At 45.0% G+C, this 22,973-nt stretch overlaps 1 protein-coding gene across 7 annotated transcripts in view; it reads left to right on the top strand.

Annotated features, from left to right (window-relative positions):
- sptan1 (spectrin alpha, non-erythrocytic 1) overlaps positions 1-22,973 on the top strand; it is a 54,635-nt gene that overhangs the window by 16,111 nt on the left and 15,551 nt on the right. For 3 of the 7 annotated variants that reach the window (XM_064943317.1, XM_064943316.1, XM_064943314.1), the window contains exons 4-32: positions 544-684; positions 977-1,257; positions 1,388-1,687; positions 1,985-2,120; positions 2,260-2,361; positions 2,471-2,608; positions 2,708-2,818; positions 2,895-2,972; positions 3,234-3,389; positions 3,674-3,878; positions 5,549-5,730; positions 6,422-6,788; positions 11,075-11,292; positions 11,434-11,526; positions 11,794-11,928; positions 12,167-12,315; positions 12,777-12,833; positions 13,569-13,767; positions 13,986-14,090; positions 15,683-15,715; positions 15,828-15,863; positions 16,972-17,019; positions 17,966-18,057; positions 18,176-18,320; positions 18,429-18,710; positions 18,862-19,059; positions 19,415-19,665; positions 19,766-19,928; positions 20,491-20,505. In XM_064943317.1, coding sequence (XP_064799389.1) covers positions 544-684; positions 977-1,257; positions 1,388-1,687; positions 1,985-2,120; positions 2,260-2,361; positions 2,471-2,608; positions 2,708-2,818; positions 2,895-2,972; positions 3,234-3,389; positions 3,674-3,878; positions 5,549-5,730; positions 6,422-6,788; positions 11,075-11,292; positions 11,434-11,526; positions 11,794-11,928; positions 12,167-12,315; positions 12,777-12,833; positions 13,569-13,767; positions 13,986-14,090; positions 15,683-15,715; positions 15,828-15,863; positions 16,972-17,019; positions 17,966-18,057; positions 18,176-18,320; positions 18,429-18,710; positions 18,862-19,059; positions 19,415-19,665; positions 19,766-19,928; positions 20,491-20,505 — 4,416 coding nt within the window. The remainder of the gene's footprint in view (positions 1-543; positions 685-976; positions 1,258-1,387; positions 1,688-1,984; positions 2,121-2,259; positions 2,362-2,470; positions 2,609-2,707; positions 2,819-2,894; positions 2,973-3,233; positions 3,390-3,673; positions 3,879-5,548; positions 5,731-6,421; positions 6,789-11,074; positions 11,293-11,433; positions 11,527-11,793; positions 11,929-12,166; positions 12,316-12,776; positions 12,834-13,568; positions 13,768-13,985; positions 14,091-15,682; positions 15,716-15,827; positions 15,864-16,971; positions 17,020-17,965; positions 18,058-18,175; positions 18,321-18,428; positions 18,711-18,861; positions 19,060-19,414; positions 19,666-19,765; positions 19,929-20,490; positions 20,506-22,973) is intronic. The other 4 variants (XM_064943320.1, XM_064943319.1, XM_064943315.1 and 1 more) reach the window with 4 other exon arrangements.

Genomic DNA, 22,973 nt, shown 5'->3' with positions numbered 1-22,973 from the left:
CAATATGGCTGACTATATAAAAGTAGGTGCTTGGGTGATGTGGACCTCCTGGCTCTTGTGTTTCTCTCGCTTTTAGGTTCCACTCCCTTTTAATTCTTTCAGATCCATTCTGTTTGCTGTGTGGTTATGACCTATATATGAAGACTATGAGAAGTGCATGATGTGTGTGTGCCTATTTTCTATTGATATGCACTTATCTTGGTCTCAAACTACAGCTTCAGCAAGTACTGGACTCAAAGTACTGGAACCATAACCTGTGTCTCAGAGTAGGAGTGCTGATTTGGGATCAGTTTTAACTTTTGGATCATTAATGGACAAGATCACATGGATGAGGGGAGCTGGTCTTAGGTCACCACACCTACTCTTAGATACTTTGTGAATATGGGCCCTAATTTCTACTTTTAGATCGTAATGAATAACGTTGTATGGACAGAGGGGACCTGATCCCAGATCAGCACTCCAACTCCGAGAGACTGAATATGGGCCCTGGTCTTGAATCAGTTTCCATCACCCTGTGTAAATTGTTTCCCTTTCTGCTTTTAGACTCGTCTGGAGGAGCTTCACCGTCTTTGGGACATGCTGCTGCAGAAGACCAAGGAGAAGGGTGTCCGTCTACTGCAGGCCCAGAAGCTAGTGCAGTACCTGCGCGAGTGTGAGGATGCCCTGGACTGGATCAGTGACAAGGTCAGTGTCTCAACCTGAAGTCACACACATCCTCTATATCTACTGGAGGCCATGGCCTAAAGCATGTCTACGGAACTCTAATAGACAACATGACCTTACCCTAAATCATATCCAACACGAGACCATTGCCATAGGACCTTATTGACAACCTATCCTAACATTAGCCTTCCTAAACCATGTCTGCAGGGCCCTACGAGATAACCAATTCTAAACATTAGCCTCCCTAAACCATGTCTGCAGTGCCCTACTATATAACCGATCCTGAATCTTACCAAAACCTGTGTCTTAACAGGAGGCCATGGCCACCTCGGAGGAGCTGGGCCAGGACCTGGAGCACGTAGAGGTGCTACAGAAGAAGTTTGAGGAGTTCCAGACGGACCTGGCAGCTCACGAGGAGCGTGTGAACGAGGTGAACCAGCTGGCGGGCAAGTTGAGCCAGGAGTCCCACCCCGAGGCGGAGCTCATCGTTCGCAAGCAGGAGGAGGTGAACGCCGCCTGGCAGAGGCTCAAGGGCCTGGCGCAGCAGAGGCAGGGCAGGCTGTTCGGAGCCGCCGAGGTGCAGAGATTTAACAGGTATTCCCAGGACAGGCTGGGTGTGTGTTTTCTTTTGGAGTGTGTGTGTGATGGGGAAGCCACAAGACAACTGAGAGGATCAAGACATTTGGATTTTCTGTTCTGACTGAGAGTGTTATGTGGCCTGCAGGGATGTGGACGAGACCATTAGCTGGATCAAGGAGAAGGAGCAGCTCATGGCATCCGATGACTTTGGCCGGGACCTGGCCAGCGTTCAGGCTCTGCTGCGCAAGCATGAGGGCCTGGAGAGAGACCTGGCTGCCCTCGAGGACAAGGTCAACACTCTGGGCGGAGAGGCTGAACGTCTGCAGCAGACCCACCCCCAGAACGCCTCCCAGATCCACCTGAAGAGGGATGAGCTCATCACCAACTGGGAGCAGATCCGCACGCTGGCCGCCGAGCGCCACGCCCGCCTCAACGACTCCTACAGGTGGGTACCGGTAAAACCCTGGCCGCCCTAACAGCGAACACACTAACTTTACTGGGTCAGTACCGTATTGTTACTATGTCACTACCATAACATTGCAGTGTCCCTACTGTAACCGTACTTGGTCAGTACTGTAACTTTACTGGGTTAGTACCATAACACCACTGCGCTCAACACACAGCGACTACCCAAAAGCATGGTCAAACAAAACATTTATCTGCCATTTAATTCCAGTTTAGTTGAAAGTATGCAGAACCCTATCTTCTGACTGACTGTCTGTATGTGTTTTGCCCCCTGCAGGCTGCAGCGCTACACTTCAGACTTCCGTGACCTGACCAGCTGGGTGACGGAGATGAAGGCCCTGATCAACGCTGATGAGCTGGCCAATGACGTGGCTGGAGCTGAGGCTCTCCTCGACCGCCATCAGGAACACAAGGTACAGGAAAACTGATCCTAATAATAATTTTAATATAATTGCAGTTATTAAGTACTATATATTTTCTCAGATCTTCAATCAGTGATGCTAGTCTTTCCTGCAATGTTGCTGACGTTTACTGTGTGTGTGTGGTCCTTAGGGTGAGATTGACGCCCATGAGGACAGCTTCAAAGCCACGGACGAGGCCGGCAAGGCTCTGCTCAACACTGGACACTACGCCTCAGAGGAGGTCAAGGAGAAGGTAGGTGCTATCTGTCTCTTTATCCTTGGTTTGGAATTCAAGCTTTTACATGGACCTGTGGACAGATTAATTTAACCCCATCCGTGTGTGTGTGTGTGTGTGTGTGTAGCTGGGTGTACTGACTGAGGAGAAGGAGTCTCTGTTGGAGCTGTGGGAGGTGCGCAGGCAGCAGTACGAGCAGTGCATGGACCTGCAGCTCTTCTACAGGGACACGGAGCAGGTCGACAACTGGATGAGCAAGCAAGAGGTATCGCCATCCACACACAATAACATACTCACTTAATTACACTTAAATTATTATTCTCCAAAAATGTTTGGGTGTGAAGTAATTATTGTGTGCTTGCAGGCGTTCCTTCTGAACGAGGATCTTGGTGACTCTCTGGACAGCGTGGAGGCCCTGCTGAAGAAACACGAGGACTTTGAGAAGTCCCTCAGCGCCCAGGAGGAGAAGATCACTGTGAGTACATAACAGTAACCTCTAAGATCAGCTTTTCCTCCTCAAATGTTACGCCTAATCTCTAACCTCTCTCCAGGCCCTGGATGAATTTGCCACCAAACTGATCCAGAACAACCACTACGCCAAGGAGGATGTGGCCACTCGTAGAGATGCTGTAAGTAGAATACGATGATCAGGACCAGAATGTGTCCTGTTTGTAGCACTTTGCTAAATGACTAAATTGTAAAATAGAGAGTACAGACTCTCTTATCCAGAGCAATTAGGGTTAAGTGCTTTGCTCAAGTGTACATCAACAGATTTTTCACCTAGTCGGCTTGGGGATTCTCAACACTCTGAACCACTAGGCTACCTGCTGCCCTATATCTGCTTATACCATATCCTGGGTGTTCTGTATAAAATCTCACCCACCCTTCAGCTGCTGAGCCGTCGTAATGCCCTGCATGAGCGTGCCCAGTCCCGCCGCGCCGCCCTGGAGGACTCCTTCCACTTGCAGCAGTTCTCCCGCGACTCGGACGAGCTCAAGAGCTGGATCAATGAGAAGATGAAGACGGCCACCGACGAAGCCTACAAGGTATCAATGTTTCTCAGTTAGCTACTTTAGCTAGCTATTCTATAGTGATGTACTTTAGCTAGTTAGTTATCTACTTTAAAGTGGTATACTTTAGCTAGTAAGCTACTTAGTACTTTATAATGGGGTTTCAATACTCAACGTGACTTTCTCCTAGACTGCAGTGGGATCCCATTAGGCTGCAATACCACTGTGAACCATACAGTTCCTTATTCCCAGTACTATGGCCTAATACTTATAACAACCCCTTCCTTTCACCATCTCTCTGCTCTTTCTGTTCTCCCCAGGATCCGTCCAACTTGCAGGGCAAGGTCCAGAAGCACCAGGCCTTCGAGGCGGAGCTGTCAGCCAACCAGAGCCGCATCGACGCACTGCAGAAGTCTGGACAGGAGCTCCTGGACGGCAAGCACTACGCCGCTGATGAAGTGTCGGTCCGCATGGACGAGGTCAGCTCCCAGTGGAAGAAGCTGCTGGAGGCCACCGAGCTCAAAGGTGAGATGAGTGGGAGTGAGGTTGTTATTATTATGGCGCCCACCATTTTGAGTTTGCCTCGAGTGGAGGAAATATAAAATGGTGGCGACGCTAGTTACTCTGTAGAGGAGCGCTGCAAAAAGGTGCATTTATGTTTTAAGCTAGTTTTTAGTCACTACACCATCCAACTTAATTCATCCACCCTTAACTTCTTGCGTCGAGCAATCCCGGATCCGGGATCCTATTTATAGCCTCAAGCTCATTAGCATAACGCAACGTTAACTATTCATGAAAATCGCAAATGAAATGAAATAAATATATTTGCTCTCAAGCTTAGACTTTTGTTAACAACACTGTCATCTCAGATTTTCAAAATATGCTTTTCAACCATAGCTAAACAAGCATTTGTGTAAGAGTATTTATTGATAGCTAGCATAGCTATAAGCCTAGAATTCAGCCAGCTACATTTTCACAAAAACACCATTCAAATAAAATCATTTACCTTTGAAAAATTTCAGATGTTTTCAATGGGGAGACTCTCAGTTAGATAGCAAATATTCAGTTTTTCAAAAAATATTATTTGTGTAGGACAAATCACTCCGTTTTGTTCACGTTTGGCTATGAAAAAAACCTGTATCCAGTTATAGCCTCAAGCTCATTAGCATAACGTAACGTTAACTATTTATTAAAATCGCAAATGAAATGAAATGAATGTGCTAGCTCTCAAGCTTAGCCTTTTCTTAACAACACTGTCATCTCAGATTTTCAAAATATGCTTTTGAACCATAGCAAAACAAGCATTTGTGTAAGAGTATTGATAGCTAGCGTAGCATTTAGCGTAGCATTTAGCGGGCAACATTTGCACAAAAAACAGAAAAGGATTCAAATAAAATCATTTACCTTTGAAGAACTTCGGATGTTTTCAATGAGAAGACTTTCAGTTATATAGCAAATGTTCAGTTTTTCCTGAAAGATTCTTTGTGTAGGAGAAATCGCTCCGTTTTGTACATCACGTTTGGGTACCAAAAAAACCCGAAACTTCAGTCATCAAAACGGCGAACTGTTTTCCAAATTAACTCCATAATATCGACTGAAACACGGCAAACGCTGTTTAGAATCAATCCTCAAGGTGTTTTTCACATATCTCTTCATTGATATATCGTTCGTGAATGTCTACTTTCTCCTCTGAATCGCTTGGAAAAAGACGTGCAGCCGAAGGTGAAGCACCAATTTCGACGGAGGACACCGGGCGGACACCTGGCAAATGTAGTCTCTTATGGTCAATCTTCCAATGATATGCCTACAAATACGTCACAATGCTGCAGACACCTTGGGGAAACGATAGATCGGGCAGGCTTATTCCTTGCGCATTCACAGCCATATAAGGAGACAATGAAAAACAGAGCCTCAAAAATCCTGCTCATTTCCTGTTTGAAGTTTCATCTTGGTTTTGCCTGTAGCATCAGTTCTGGGGCACTCACAGACAATATCTTTGTCTGTGAGTTGTTTGGAAACGTCAGAGTGTTTTCTTTCCAAAGCTGTCAATTATATGCATAGTCGAGCATCTTTTTGTGACAAAATATTGCGCCTAAAACGAGCACGTTTTTTTATCCAATAATGAAATAGCGCCCCCATAGATGTAAGAGGTTAAACCTCTCCTCACCACCCTCTCCTCTCTCCCCTCCCCCCAGGCATCAAGCTGCGTGAGGCTAACCAGCAGCAGCAGTTCAACAGGAATGTGGAGGACATTGAGCTGTGGCTTTACGAGGTGGAGGGCCACCTGGCCTCCGACGACTACGGCAAGGACCTGACCAGCGTCCAAAACCTGCAGAAGAAACATGCCCTGCTGGAGGCCGATGTGGCCGCACACCAGGTAATGATTAACTGTCATTTATAAACTGGGTGGTTCGAGCCCTGAATGCTGATTAGCTGACAGCCGTGGTATATCAGACCGTATACCACGTGTATGACAAAACATTTTATTTAACGTTCGTAATTAGTTTATAATAGCAATAAGGCACCTCTGGGTTTGTGGTATATAGCCAATATACTGCAGCTAAGGACTGTGTCCAGGCACTCAGCAATGCGGCTTGCATAAGAACAGCCCTTAGCCGTGGTATATTGGCCATATACCACACACTCTCGTGCCTTATTGCTTAAATCACCGCTAGGTAACTGACTGACTGACTGCCATCACTAGATGTTTTCAGAACCAAAAAGTAAAACTACTAACAGACACTGTTGCATTTACCTCTGGGAGCAGCTAGTGCGTTTCTACTCTAATTATAAGAATCCCGTCCATGCCTGGTAGTTCCTAGAAAAAGCTGGACTGTGCTGATCTAAAGGTTTTTGATTGACTGGCAAATATATGCTCTGTGATTTTACTTATGGGAGTTGCCACTCCAAGTAGCCTTCATAGCCCAGTTGCAGAGACGTTATTATGGTCTACAATATTCAGGCATTCAAATATTTGTGTTGACTACTGTCTGTCAGTGCACAAGGTAAGTCTTGCTGACTGACTTACTGCCAACACTTAACTGACTGACTCTCTCTCCCCTCTCTAGGACCGCATTGACGGCATCACCATCCAGGCGCGTCAGTTCCAGGAGGCGGGCCACTTTGACGCTGACAACATCAAGCGCAAGCAGGAGGCGCTGATGGCGCGCTACGACGCCCTTCGCGACCCCATGGCTGCCCGCAAGCAGAAGCTATCGGACTCGCTGCGGCTGCAGCAGCTCTTCAGGGATGTGGAGGACGAGGAGACCTGGATCCGGGAGAAGGAGCCCATCGCCGCCTCCACCAACCGGGGCAAAGACTTGATTGGCGTTCAGAACTTGCTGAAGAAGCACCAGGCCCTGCAAGCGGAGATCGCCGGCCACGAACCCCGCATCAAGGCTGTCACCCAGAAGGGAGAGGCCATGGTGGAGGAAGGTAAGTCGGCTCTTACTAACATGTATACTGCCACCTTTTTCAACTGTTCACCTGTTGACTATCTAGCAGGTTGGGTCAATTCCATTTAAATTCAACACATTGACTCTAGTACTCGCGCTGCTAAAACACTTGATCACTGCTATTCGCCCTTCCAGGATGTCTACAAGGCCCTTCCCCGTCCTCCCTTCAGCAAATCAGATCACGACTCCATTTTGTTCCTCCTTTCCTATAGGCAGAAACTCAAACACGAAGTACCTGTGCTAAGGTCTATACAATGCTGGTCTGTCCAATCGGAATCAATGCTTCAAGATTGTTTTGATCACGCGTACTGGGATATGTTCTGGGTAGCCTCTGAGGATAACATTGATATATACACAGACATGGTGACTGAGTTCTTCAGGAAGTGTATAGGCGATGTTGTTCTGACTGTGACTATTAAAACCTACTCAAACCAGAAACTGTGAATACACGGCAGCATTCGCGCAAAACTGAAAGTGCGAACCACTGGGAATCTGGTCGAATATAAACAGTGTAGTTATTTCCTTTGTAAGGCAATCAAACAGGCAAAACATCAGTACAGAGACAAAGTGGAGTCGCAATTCAACGGCTCCAACACCAGATGTATGTGGTAGGGTCTACAGACGGTCACGGATTACAAATGAAAAACAGCCCACGTCCCGGGCATGATGTCTTGCTCCCAGACAAGCTAAACACCTTCGCCCGCTTTGAGGATAACACAGTGCCACCAACACTGCCTGCTATCAAGGACTGTGGGCTATTGTTCTCCGTGGCTGACGTGAGTGAGACATTTAAGCGTGTTAACCCTCGCAACGCTGCCGGCCCAGACGGCATCCCAAGCCGTGTCCTCAGCATGTGCAGACCAGCAGGCTGGAGTGTTTACGGACATATTCAATCTCTCCCTATCTGTCGGCTGTCCCCACTTGCTTCAAGAAATCCACTATTGTTCTTGTGCCCAAGAAAGCAAAGGTAACTGAACTCAATTACTATCGCCCTGTAGCACTCACTTCTGTCATCATGAAGTGCTTTGAGAGGCTAGTTAAGGATCAAATCACCTCTACCTTACCTGACACTAGACCCACTTAAATTTGCATACCGCCCCAATAGATCCATAAATGATGCAATCGCCTTCGCATTGCACACAGTCCTATCCCATCTGGACAAGAGGAATACCTATGCATTGACTATAGCTCAGCCTTTAACATCATAGTACCCTCCAGGCTCATCATTAAGCTTGGGGCCTTGGGTCTGAACCCCGTCCGGTGCAACTGGGTCCTGGACTTCCCGACGGGCAACTCCCCCAAGGTGGTGAAGGTAGAAAACAATACCTCCACTTTGTTGATCCTCAACACTGGGGCCCCACAAGGGTGTGTGATCAGCCCCCTCCTATACTCCCTGTTCACCCTTGACTGAGTGGCCACGCACGCCTCCAACTTAATCATCAAGTTTGCAGATAACACAACAATAGTAGACCTGATTACCAATGTTAGCAACTGATGTTATTCTTCAATAACACAAACTCCAAAGCAAATCATGGGGAGGAAGATAGGTTTATTCACAGAGGACTGCCCCCGACTCAATATACAAACCAATGAAAACGTGACATTCCACAGATACTGAACTCCAATTTACAATTCCCTAATGACCATTAATACTCTAGTTTTTAGTCCTCTCATCCACTCATCTTCTGCGTTGTGTATTTATCTTCGACATATTCCTACACCATCAATGACAAGACAGCCCAGAGGAAGGAGGTGAGTGTCCTGGCAGAGTGGTGCCAGGAAAATAATATCTCCCTCAATGTAAAAAAAACAAAGGAGCTGATTGTGTACTTCAGGAAACAACAGAGGGAGCACGCCCCTATCCACATTGACGGGACCGCACTGGCGAAGATGGAAAGCTTCAAGTTCCTCGGCATACGCATCAATAATAATCTGAAATGGTCCACCCACACAGACAGTATGGTGAAGAAGGCGCAACAGAGCCTCTTCAACCTCGGGGCTGAAGAAATTCGGCTTGACCCTTAAGACCCTCAAACCTTTACAGATGCTCAGTTGAGAGCATCCTGTCATTCTTACAGATGGTAGGCAATTAAGGTCACAGTTATAAAAACTTAGGACACTAAAGAGGCCTTTCTTATGACTCTGAAAAACACCAAAAGAAAGTTGCCCAGGGTCCCTGCTCATCTGCGTGAACGTGCCTTAGGCATGCTGCAAGGAGGCATGAGGACTGCAGATGTGGCCAGGGCAATAAATTGCAATGTCCGTACTGTGAGACGCCTATAAGACAGCACTACAGGGAGACAGGTCGGACAGCTGATCGTCCTTGCAGTGGCAGACTACGTGTGACGACACCTGCACAGGATCGGTACATCCGAACGTCACACCTGCGGGACAGGTACAGGATGGCAACAACAACTGCCCGAGTTACACCAGGAACACACAATCCCTCCATCAGTGCTCAGACTGTCAGCAATAGGCTGAGGCTGGACTGAGGGCTTGTAGGCCTGTTGTAAGGCAGGTCCTCACCAGACATCACCGGCAACAACGTCGCCTATGGGCACAAACCCAACATGGCGGATATTTTTTTCAAAAACAAAACGTTTATTCTTTCAGTGAAATACGGAACCGTTCCGTATTTTTCTAATGGCTGGCATCTCTAAGTCTAAATATTGCTGTTGTATTGTACAACCTTCAATGTTATGTCATAATTATGTACAATTCTGGCAAATTAATTACGGCCTTTGTTAGGAATAAATGGACTTCACACAAGAGAAATGACACAATTTCCCTAGTTATAAGAAATTCTTGTTAGCAGGCAATATTAACTAAATATGCAGGTTTAAAAATATATACTTGTGTATTGGTTTTAAAGAAAGACAATGATGTTTATGGTTAGGAACCTTGGTGCAATGACAGTGCTTTTTTCGCAAATGCGCTTGTTAAATCATCAAGTAGGCTGTGATTCAATGAGAAATTAGCAGGCACTGCATCGATTATATGCAACGCAGGACACGCTAGATAAACTAGTAATATCATCAACCATGTGTAGTTAACTAGTGATTATGTTAAGATTGATTGTTTTTTATAAGATAAGTTTAATGCTGGCGAGCAACTTACCATGGCTTCTTGCTGCCCTCGCGTAACAGGTAGTCAGCTTGCCACGCAGGCTCCTCGTGGAGTGCAATGTAAGGCAGGTGGTTAGAGCGTTGGACTAGTAACCGGAAGGTTGCAAAAACGAATCTCCGAGCTGACAAGGTGAAAAATCAGTCATTCTGCCCCTGAACAAGGCAGTTAACCCATCATTCCTAGGCCGTCATTGAAAATAAGAATGTGTTCTTAACTGACTTGCCTAGTTAAATAAAGGTGTAAAAAAAAAAATATATATATATATATATATATATTTTTTTAAATCGGCAAATCGGTGTCCAAAAATACCGTTTGTTATGAGAACTTGAAATCGGCCGTAATTAATTGGCCATTCCGATTAATCGGTTGACCTCTACTCTTGAGCGGGATCAATTTGGAGGTGGAGGGTCCGTCATGGTCTGGGGCGGTGTGTCACAGCATCATTGTACTGAGCTTGTTGTAATTGCAGGCATTCTCAATGCTGTGCATTACAGGGAAGACATCCTCCTCTCTCACGTGGTACCCTTCCTGCAGGTTCATCTTGACATGACCCTCCAGCATGACAATGCCACCAGCAATACTGCTCATTCTGTGCGTGATTTCCTTCAAGACAGGAATGTCCGTATTCTGCCATGGCCAGCGAAGAGCCTGGATCTCAATCACATTGCGCACGTCTGGGACCTGTTGGGTCGGAGGGTGAGGGCTAGGGCCATTCCCCCCAGAAATGTCTGGGAACTTGCAGGTGCCTTGGTGAAAGAGTGGGGTAACATTTCACAGAAAATCTGGTGCAGTCCATGAGGAGGAGATGCACTGTAGTACTTAATGCAGCTGGTGGCCACACCAGATACTGACTGTTACTTTTGATTTTGACACCCCCCCTTTTGTTCAGGGACACATTATTCAATTTCTGTTAGTCACATGTCTGTGGAACTTGTTCAGTTTATGTCTGTTGTATCTTGTGTAAATATTTGTATGAACATAACATGTTAAATTTGCTGAAAATAAACGCAGTTGACAGTGAAAGGGCTGAAATGGAATTGTCCCAACCCCGCTCTCCAGGTCGTTATTGTAAAATATATTTTTTCAATGATTTTCCCTCTAATAAATTAACTATCCACCTCTCCCCGTGGTCCCCACTAGGTCACTTTGCCGGAGAGGAGGTGAAGGTGAAGCTGGAGGAGCTGAACGGCCGCTGGGACACCCTGAAGGGCAAGGCCGGGCAGCGCAGGCAGGACCTGGAGGATTCGCTGCAGGCCCAGCAGTACTTTGCCGACGCCAACGAGGCAGAGTCCTGGATGAGGGAGAAGGAGCCCATTGTGGGCAGCCCCGACTACGGCAAGGACGAGGACTCTGCTGAGGTAAGAGAGGCGGAAAGGGACATTTGACTATCTAGGTGGGTAAATTAATGAATGAATACTTTGTTTGAGGATAGGTTTGGATGTAGAAGGTTGGAGGATGTAAAGTGGAGAGGACACTCACCCCTTTCTGTTCTTCCCCAGGCCCTGCTGAAGAAGCACGAAGCCCTGATGTCTGATCTGAGTGCCTATGGAAGCAGCATCCAGGCTCTGAAGGAGCAGGCCCAAACCTGTAGGGTAAGTCTGGAACCCACATTGTATCTTTAGCATTATTGTAAAATGGATATGAACCATTTTTCAGCTTATGAATGCCTTAACTAGCTCGTTCACATTCTTTGGATAATAAAACTGAGTTTCTCATCCATGCAAACATCTGAGAACCAGAGGTCCAACAAATCAATAATTTATTTTCTACTCCCGGTCTATCATATACACAACCTGATATTTTTATGTTGACATCTTCTAGATTACACCTATAATCCTTATTTTTAATCTCACCTGCAGCAACAAGTGGCTCCCACCGATGATGAGACGGGTAAAGAGCTGGTGCTGGCCCTCTATGACTACCAGGAGAAGAGCCCCCGCGAGGTCACCATGAAGAAGGGAGACATCCTCACCCTGCTCAACAGCACTAACAAGGTACACACACACACACACACACACACACACAGCATCTTAGTGAGATTGAACAAAAGCCTTGTACCGGAAACAACTACTAGGTCATACCCATGACGAGGCACTTGATGTAGAACGGAAAGAATTGGAAGGATATAGGCAAGAGAGTATGGGACATATCTTAATATTTTATGGGGGATAAAAAGAGCATGTCTTCTCCTGTGGTCCTTTCTCCTGACCTCCCCTCTCTCCCCTGCTGTAGGACTGGTGGAAGGTGGAGGTGAATGACCGCCAGGGTTTTGTTCCGGCAGCCTACGTCAAGAAGTTGGATCCCACCCAGTCCTCTTCCAGAGAGAACTTGCTGGATGAGCAGGGCAGCATCGGCCTGCGCCAGGATCAGATTGAGAACCAGTAAGGGACTACTTCTATTCCCTCCACCTAAGCCAGTCCCAAAATACCTTATCCCCAGTACTTCTCTTCAGTACACTCCTGCATCTCTGTATAGTTATTTACCCCTTTAACTTAGGACGTGTTGTCCCTAATGGGTTAATTAACTGTGTATTGTGTTCTAACGTTTCCTGACTTGAAGAAAAGTCCATGTGAGCTCAACCCAATAACATTTACCTCTTTGATGCCCCAGTCTTGTTCTCCCTTTTCTGTCTCGCTCTCCCTTTTCTGTCTCGCTCTCCCTTTTCTGTCTCGTTCTCTCTTCAAATTATTTTTGTTTCCCTTTCTATTCCTTAGTGAAACAGCCCAGTCACTTTTTTCTCTCTCTATCTATCACTAACGGCCTTTTGCCTTTTTCTCCATCTATCTCTGTTTCTCTCTAACCACTAACGCCTGCCTGCGCATGTCATTTCTGGACTGAGCAGGCCGTTGGCCAAGGAGGCGTGCAGTGTGTCTGTACGCATGAAGCAGGTGGAGGAACTGTGAGTAGGACCAGTGTCCCCGTAGGTGTCGTGTTTGCGAAGCCACCACGCATCGCCACGGGCAAAGCCATTTGCCATTCCTGCCACTCCCTAAATCAATACCCATGTCAATCAATACCCATGTCGATGCCGTGGTCCTTGTGATTGTGATTCCAGTGTGCACGCTCTCTCTCTCTCTCTCTCTCTTATATCCATCACTTATCTTCTATTCAACAGATGGATAGAAGCTTCATCTGTCTTTCTCACTCCTTTTTTCTCCCAGCTTGCCTGTGGGTGTCATGAGCTCACTTGCATTCTGTTTTTCCATGAGAGCGTATAGACGTGTTTTTCACTCTGCATCATAGACAGCCATGTTACAAACCTGGCTGATTATGTCATTCCGATGGCATCTTATGAAATTGTGAGCATAGTAAGGGGGAATCGCCTCATCCACCACCAATGTGTAGCAACCACCTGAGGGATGCCATGGCATCCATTTTGTGCTGCGCCAGAAAGCTCACCACACATCAGCTATCACAGTGGAGAGGTGTGCACTTTAGGGCTGACCCTGGAGGTCTACTGGTATTTAAAGATTTGCTAAATTATTAATCCAAATTGAAATATAATTTTGGCAACAACCCTAGTGCGCTCAGTTCTCCCTGTAGATCATAATGTATTGACACTTCAGCGTTATTTCCACTACCCAGTGTCCCCCTCACACAGGGAATTCTGAAAGCCTTTATCCTGTATTTTTAGGTACGGAACTCTCCAGGAGCTAGGCGAGAAGCGCAAGGACATGCTGGAGAAGAGCTGTAAGAAGTTCATGCTGTTCCGCGAGGCCAACGAACTACAGCAGTGGATTAACGAGAAGGAGGGAGCCCTCACCAATGAGGAGGTGGGCTCCGACCTGGAGCAGGTGGAGGTGCTGCAGAAGAAGTTTGACGACTTCCAGAAGGTATGCCGCACATAACATGGCCACCAGTAGTAGGAGAAGGATACTAGATTACTTACTGGACTAAGAAGCATTTAAAAATGTTCAACCACAGGAGCAATGTGTGTATTATACTTACTCAGTTCTTCTAATCTATGCTGTCCCATCTCACCCAGTACATTGGTGAATACTGGTATGAGTTTTGTGTTGACTGTCTTGTCTTCTGTCTGTTTGACTACCAGGACCTGAAGGCCAATGAGTCTCGTCTGAGGGACATCAACAAGGTGGCGTCTGAGCTGGAGTCTGAGGGCCTGATGGCCGAGGAGGCAACCATGGTCCAAGCTCAGGTAGGATGGTGTAGCCAACCACTGCAGAGATATTAAAAACTTTTCATATTAGGTCAATGATAAAAGCAAATGGAGTGAATGTTATGAGGATTTGTAAAAAGTAATTTGGTACATTATTTGAAACAAATCAAATAATCAAACATTTCTAGCGCGGAACCCCTCGACAACATTCCGCTGAAAAGGCAGCGCACGAAATTCAAAAATATTTTTTTGAAATATGTAACTTTCACACATTAACAAGTTCAATACAGCAAATGAAAGATAAACATCATATTAATCTACCCATCGGGTCCGATTTCAAAAATGCTTTACAGCGAAAGCACCACATATGATTATGTTCAGTCATAGCCAAGTCGAAAAAACACAGCAAAACACAGGAGTCACAAAAAGCAGAAATATAGATATATTAATCACTAACCTTTGATGTTCTTCATCAGATGACACTCATAGGACATCATGTTACACAATACATGTATGTTTTGTTCGATAATGCATATTTATATCCAAAAATCTCAGTTTACATTGGCGCATTACTTGCAGTAATGTTTTTAATTCCAAAACATATGAGTATTTCTGCAAAATCACCGTAATAAACATTGATAAAAGATACAAGTGTTATTCACAGAATTAAAGATAGACTTATCCTTAATGCAATCGCTGTGTCAGATAAAAAAAAATAAAAAAACTTTACGGAAAAAGCATAATCTAAGAACAGCGCTCAGAACCCAAAAGAACCAGAGGAATATCCGCCATTTTGGAATCAACAAAGTTCGAAACAACACCATAAATATTCACTTACCTTTGATCTTCATCAGAAGGCACTCCCAGGAATCACAGGTCGACAATAAATGACTGATTTGTTCCATAAAGTCCGTCATTTATGTCCAAATAGCCACTTGTTATTAGCGTGTTCAGCCCAGTAATCCATCTTCATGAGTCGCAGGCACTTCATCCAGGCAAAAACTCTAAAAGTTCCGTTACAGTCCTTTAGAAACATGTCAAACGATGTATGGAATCAATCTTTAGGATGTTTTTAACATAAAACATCAATAATGTTCCAACCAGAGAATTCCTTTGTCTTCAGAAAAGCACTAGAACGAGAGGTAACTCTGTCGGGAGCGCGCGTCATGAGACCGAGGCTCTCTGCCAGACCACTGAAGTCTCATGAGCCCCTCCTTTATAGTAGAATCCTCAAACCAGTTTCTAAAGATGGTTGACATCTAGTGGAAGCCCTAGGAAGTGCAACCTCATCCATATCTCAACGTGTATTCGGTAGGCCAAGCTTTGAAAAACTACAAACTTCAATGTCCCACTTCCTGGTTGGATTTTTCTCAGGTTTTCGCCTGCCATATGAGTTCTGTTATACTCACAGACATCATTCAAACAGTTTTAAAAACTTCAGAGTGTTTTCTATCCAATACTAATAATAATATGAATATATTAGCATCTGGGACTGAGCAGTTCACTCTGGGCACACTATTCATCGAAAAGTGAAAATGCTGCCTCCTATCCCAAAAAGGTTAAACTCAAATGTGTAAACTGAAGTTATGGCAACATTTCTCTCGTCTTCTCTCTCTTTCTCTCCTCTCTAGGAACAAGTGATGCTGGGATCTGCTCCTGGCCAGGTAAGACAATTTCACAGTTGCAATACATTATACTGGTAAGGAAAGTTAATGCAATCAAAATGTATAGATGTGCCATCAACGTCAACACAAATTCCGCTCTTTGTTCCAACAGGATGAGGCTGATAACAAGAATGCCTCTCCTTGGAAGGTAAGACGCTCGTCTTCTGACAAAAAGACCAATCAACATGATTTCATGTGCTTTCAAACAAAACATTTTGTTTCCCGACCTTATTTTAACGTTGTTTTAGTCCATAACAGACATCAACTGCTAAGATTGGACAGCATGCAGCAGCCTGTCAATCTGGACTTGTCATATGAACCTGAGCATGATTGAACTGTATTGTGGGTTTTGACACAGTGGGAGTCAAAACTATTAGAATGAACCTAAATCATGCCCACTAACTCAGCCTTGTTCATAGGAGCTTACATCAGTTAATGTAAGATGTATTTGTTAACACAAACAAGAGACAAACGAATGGAAGACCTGGCAGTGGTACTCGCCATATAATCTTCAAGTTTACTTAAACAATAAGGCCTGAGGAGGGGGTGTGGTATATGGCTGTTTTTAGGTATGGCTGTTCTTACATAAGACGCAACACGGCCCCTGCCTGGATACAGCCCTTAGCTGTTGTATATTGGCCATATATTATAAACTGGTTACCAATGTATTTTTACTTCTCTAATTACATGTTTTGTCATACACGTGGTTTACAGTCTTGATATACCACGGCTGTTAGCCAATCAGCATTCAGGGCTCGAACCACCCAGTTTATAAAAGACAGAGTAGCTGTACTCCACTTTTGTAGCTACTCTGTTTACTTACTAGCTGTTTACTCATTAGGGTAAACATTATTCCTCAATCAGGTCATTTTTAAATGTAAAGCAGCCTGAAAAGACCAAAGCAGACACATGTTGACTCACCCATATAAATGAATTAGAACACAGTATTATATGTCTCTCTATGGACACACCCGGCACATAAATGTCCATATTACCTAGTGCACTGTATGTGTAGCAGTTCACATTGGGGTTCAGTGTCCACTTCAGGTTCTGCTGGTCTTCTATTGCCATGGTGATGGTGCTGGTGGTCTCTTGGGCAACCGTGTAAAGACATGGGCTGCTTTTACCTCCCTGCTGCACTAACATGGTGACTGGTGTGGTGTTTTCTGTTATTTTCCAAATCTTCCATCCTCCATCCCTCCTCCCCCCTTTTCCTCTCTGCCCTCCTGATCTGATTTTTTCATCTTTGATTGTAGAATGTACGCTTGGCTGTTCAAACGACGGCTAACTTTAATACTATCAAGGTAAGATTTTTAAAGACCACTCCATCTGTCCCGCCCCTGATCGCACCCCCTTCTCCTCCCTTGCATTATGTCCTCCTGGCTCGTCTCATACCTGCATCATGTTTATTCCGGAGACTAAGCCCTTCCATCAACAGTCTCATTGTGGTCTTGCCGTGCGTTCGTTGTCGTCCTGTAGTTCCATTGTCTTGCACATTGTCCTGGTCTGGTCTCCGTGTCCACACTCCTTACATCGTTTTTTGTTCTAATCATGTGACCGATGTCATTGAATGGCCTTGTTCCTCGTTACGGTTTTCATTTGTCTCACCCCCCTCTTCTTTAACCATTGTTATTTTGTTTTCAGAAGGAAGGATGGCTGTTACAAAAACGCATTGAAATATGCCTCAACACCATCTTTGTAACCCTAGCATTTTGTTGTCATTTGTTTCTCCATTTTGTGTGTTCTCATCACCATGCATCCCTCTCCCTGTCTGACTTACCTTCTTCCTCATCACCAACTCCTCATCTGTGTTCAACACCCTCCTTTTACGTCAGTCTCTCTGTCAAACACACAGAGCACAAACTGAATCTTTGAGCACTTTGTGATTCACGATTGATATTCACCACTGATATCAGTTTAAGTCAAGATTACCAGGATTGGGCTCCATTGTAACTGTCAATGCAAACAAGTCCATATTCAATTAATAAATAAAATATATATATTTTTCATTTGAGTTCAAATGGAATTTATCCTAACCTGGAGGATATACAACCAATAGTCTATATATCATAGAATCCTGAAAATAAGTAACTTATCAATACATTAAAACATTCACTCAATTTGAATCAGCTAAATTGGAGCACTGGGTTCCAGAAACCTGGGTAGAGGCCTAAAGGGAGTGATTGACTCCTGGCGATGTTCCATCTAGCTCTGTGATTGGGTGATACATTTCTGGGGGTGTGTTTGTAGGAGCTGAACAACCGCTGGAGATCCCTGCAGCAGCTGGCCGAGGAGAGGAGTAACATGCTGGGCAGTGCCCACGAAGTGCAGAGGTTCCACAGGTACACACACACAGTTGAGAGCAAGAAACTGTGGGTGGATTTGAATATTACAATGCACATGAAAAAAAATGGCTGGTGTTGAGTCAAAATTGAAATGGCTGCTTTTTGTTGTCCTCAGGGATGCGGATGAGACCAAGGAGTGGATCGAGGAGAAGAACCAAGCGCTGAACACAGACAACTATGGACACGACCTGGCCAGCGTTCAGGCCCTTCAGCGCAAACACGAGGGCTTTGAGAGAGACCTGGCTGCCCTGGGAGATAAGGTGAGAGTGAACACAGTCGGTCTCTCAAACACACACACACACACAGTCGCACACTTTCGTTGCTCTGTTGTTTAGAGACGATACTGACCCTTTTCCTTCTGGTTCCAGGTGAACTCCCTGGGGGAGACAGCGGAGCGTCTGATCCAGTCCCACCCGGAGGCGGTGGACGACATCCAGGAGAAGTGCACAGAGCTCAATACGGCCTGGAGCAGCCTGGTAGGGCGCGCCGACCAGCGAAAGGATAAGCTAGGCAACTCCCACGACCTGCAGCGCTTCCTCTCCGACTTCAGGGACCTCATGTCCTGGATCAACGGCATCCGAGGCCTGGTGTCCTCAGAAGAGCTGGCCAAGGACGTGACCGGGGCTGAGGCCCTGCTAGAGAGACACCAGGTACTGCCTCTACACACACACACACACTGCACTGGTACCGTCCATCCACTGTCTCCTTACGGACACCAGATAAGTTTGATCCCACATATCAACATACACAAAGTTCTTATCCATCAAATACACCTTCTTACCCTCCCCTTCTTCTCTCTAGGAGCACCGTACTGAGATCGACGCCCGTGCGGGCACCTTCCAGGCCTTTGAGCAGTTTGGCCAGCAGCTGTTGGCGCGCGGCCACTATGCCAGTCCTGAGATCCAGCAGAAGCTGGAGGCCTTGGACCACGAGAGGGCAGACCTGGAGAAGGCCTGGGTGCAGAGACGAATGATGCTCGACCAGTGCCTGGAGCTCCAGGTATAAACGCAGGCACACACACTCTTAGAAACCCCCTCTTAGAAACCTCCTCTTGCTGATCTTTGCTTCTGGCACATTTAAGAGTACCAGACGAATCCTTCCAAAACCAAACGTTTTGTCTCAGTGACTTTTGGCTATTTGGACTCAAGGACATGTTTCTGTGTCCCCATAAGGGTATGTTCCGTTGCACCAGATCTGACACCTTTTGAACAAGGCCTAATCTATTGTGTGTCTACCAACCCACAGAAAAAAAGTTCCCAAATTTTTTTTTTTTAACAATTACTAGCCTCTATACAACACCCACTGCCCGTGAATAACCTCTCTCTTTTCCCCTCTCTCTGCTCTCCTCCCTCAGCTGTTCAACCGCGACTGCGAACAGGCTGAGAACTGGATGGCGGCTCGCGAGGCCTTCCTGGCCAGCGACGACAAGGGTGACTCCCTGGACAGCGTGGAGGCTCTCATCAAGAAACACGAGGACTTTGACAAGGCCATCAACGTGCAGGAGGAGAAAATCGCTGCTCTGCAGTCCTTTGCAGACCAGCTGGTTGGCGCTGATCATTATGCCAAACCAGAGATATTCAACCGTCGCAATGAAGTCCTGGACAGGTCAGTTTCTCTTTTTGTGTGTGTATGACTTAGTTAGATGCCCACAGTCTGCCTGTTCGTTGTTGCTCAAGTCTTAAGTGTTTGTCCTCCCGGCCTGTAGGTGGCGCCGTCTGAAGGCTCAGATGATTGAGAAGCGCTCCAAGCTGGGCGAGTCCCAGACGCTGCAGCAGTTCAGCCGCGACGTGGACGAGATAGAGGCCTGGATCAGCGAGAAGCTGCAGACAGCTACAGACGAGTCCTATAAGGACCCCACCAACATCCAGGTACAGGATTGGCTAGCAGCATCTCAGGGCTCCACCCTTAGAGGTTTGAGCACGCTGCCCCATAGAGGGCACACTTGCCACAAAAGGCAATGATAAGCATGGGCAGCTCCATGGAAGACTTTTACCATGGGAAGTACGCCCTCTAACCATCTCAATGGGCTGCCCCTATCCACATATTTAGGGTCAGTTTACCCTACTGCCCCATACCCATTAGTAGGATAACACATATCTGACCCTCTGGCAGTGGTTAGGTTTAATTTTTACCTAGCCTGTCAAGACTTTCTTGTCGGATGAAACACTTTGACCTGTTCAATAGATCACGATCAAATAATGACTTATTTCATTGTATTTTTGTTTCAATAGATGGTTAGTTTTGTGAGGGTTTGTTAATATACGTTGAATGACATCTAACTTGCCAGTGGTTTTAATGCTGCAATTTAATGTCTTGTCGCTCCTTGTTAACAATGACTACTACTTCTACTCCTGTGACTACTGAACCAACCCCATGTGTTGTGTCTATATGGGACTGAATCTCTCCTCTGTTTTATTGTCTTGTTTATAGCTGTCGAAGCTGCTGGTAAGTTGAATAGTGTGTCAGCTAAGCTAACATCCAAAGTAGGTTTCCTGTTATATGTCCACGTCTGTTGCCTTGTTTGATGTAGAACGCCATCCCGTCTGTCTATTTTCCGTGTTCCTCAGCACTCGCGAGTGCCTGCTTCTTTTTTTGTATGGGTTTCATTCATGTGTTCATCCCCCCCCATCTTCTGCCATCAACGCACATGTTTGTACATGACTGTAGTTCTGTTATCATTTTAGCAAATGTCACTTTGTGTAGTTGCTGGTCGTGGCTTCCATATTGTGGTTTTCTTTTTTTGCTTGTTTGAGGTATGGTCATCTTCAAACACGCTCCACATATTGTTGCTTTTCTTTAAATATTCCTATAAATCTTGAGAAATGTCTAAACATGTTCTGATCTTAATATAACAGAAACTTGACATATCATTTTATAAAACGTTTAGTGTATAAAAAAAAACGGCTTCCATCTATCAGAACTGCAATGTAAAATTGAATTTAGCAAATCTGTAGTGTATCAAATACATTGACCTGAGAGGGAGAGAGAGGAGACCTCCAGCTTAGAATTGTTGTGCCTTGCCTTATTGTAGCTAATGTAGAGACATGTATGCTAGCTGCAGCCATGGTTGTGAACAAAAACCATACTTTAGCCGTAAAATAAGTATTGTCAAAGATCTATCAAACATCAAGGATAGCTCAGACTAGGACTGTTGCGGTGACCGTATTACCGCCACACCGGCGGTCAAATTCCACATGACCATTTAGTCACAGTAATCAGGCTTCTCCAAGCTCTGATTCTGCTGCTGGTCATTAGTAGCCTACCAAACTTGCTAACTGCCTGGTACTCAGCACTCTATTGTCCCTCTAATCACTCTGACATCAATGCAAATGTTATTGAAAATATAATCAGAGCTCAAGTTGTGTAACATTTCTATAGGCTATGCAATTGCGTGAGAAAATGGTGATGGTCTCTACAAAAAAAGAGGATCCCATCAGCTTTCTATAGGCAAGGGCTTCCATATTTATTTCTCAACTAGCCTACCTGTCTGGCATGAAAATAAACCACAGGGAAAAGTGTCCTCCATTTGCTATTTAAGTGCATAGATGACATGTCTTTTTTCCACTGCCCTGTTTCCATACAGGTGCTTGATAATGGTCCAATGTCTCATATTATTTACCATATCAAAAGACAAGATTAAATCAAGAAAAGGCTAATATTGTCACCAATCAGACAATCACTTGTGAATTATATATTATCACTGGTGATTGATGCCCAGCGTAAGAAACAATGCCTTTTTTTGCAACAACTTTTTCTAATTATAGTCGCACACCTCATGTAGCCTAGCCTATAGGCCTATATATTTTGTATCACAACTAAAGTGGCCAAATAACTTCTTAAAATTAAGCACATTAATCCGCTTTACAAGCGTAGAGCCTAACTGGCATACATAAGCAGCGCAGGGGTTTCAAGTTTGGGGAAGATAATTTTCACCATTAAAATGCACCTTTTATAATAAAAGCAATACATACATAATTGCATTTGCAGTCACTTTTGATAATGGTGTTTTCCACAAATGGAACATTCACGCTTAAAGCCTACTACGAGGTGCGCATTGCAGGGCTCATGCCTTTTGAAGCTACTTTTTTCAAATCATCATTAGAGTCGCATCATGCAGCCTTACAATGTATTAAAAATCAAAACATGTAGCTCAACGTTTGTAGAACAACTAAAGTTACATTAATAACTCTAAATTAAGCATATAGGAATACCTATTTCTTTGTTAACCTCAACACACATTAGCCGCATATATGCGCACCCCCTCAAATCGTTTGGAGAAAATATTTATATTTTATTCAGCTTTGTTCAATTGTATTCTTCACACTATAAAATAATATACAATAATGCCATGCAATTGAGTCTTGTCTGCTAAATGAACTAGTATAGCCCGCAGCCATTTGGCATAGACACATCAGGTTCTAACATAAGGACAACTCAGAGTATGCTATTCTTTTATTCTGACAGACCACATTTTCTTCATATCATGCTTCTTTAGACCTGTCTAAAATAAATAATGGATTTATTGTGAAGGTATAGGCTATATTACATGGATTTTTTAGACTTAAAAAAATGGCTTGTAGGCTGTGTGTGGAGATGCTAAATGTGTTTGTTAATTAACGGTCAATTACCGTGAGACCGACCAGTTATTTGCTTGACAATCACCGGCTGACAATTTCGTGATCGCCACAGCCCTAGCCTAGACACCTCGCATAAGGTTTTTATTGTTTGCTCTCTCTCGGGGTGTAAAAACATTGTGGAACGAGTTTTGAAAAGACCCTGACCTCTTCTCGGTACTCATGAAAAGTAAAATTTGTCGTGGCCCTGTTGTGAGTCTGTTCCAACTCCATTTTGTGTTTGTCACCTTGGTGTTGTCTTGTAGAAGTCAGTCCGACACATTGTCTGTCCTCATTTGG

This window comes from Oncorhynchus masou, chromosome 28, assembly GCF_036934945.1.
Source record: "Oncorhynchus masou masou isolate Uvic2021 chromosome 28, UVic_Omas_1.1, whole genome shotgun sequence".
NCBI classification, from domain to species: Eukaryota; Metazoa; Chordata; class Actinopteri; order Salmoniformes; family Salmonidae; genus Oncorhynchus; species Oncorhynchus masou.
Note: the sequence above shows the minus strand (reverse complement) of the source record. Positions and strands in the feature narration are given on the sequence as shown.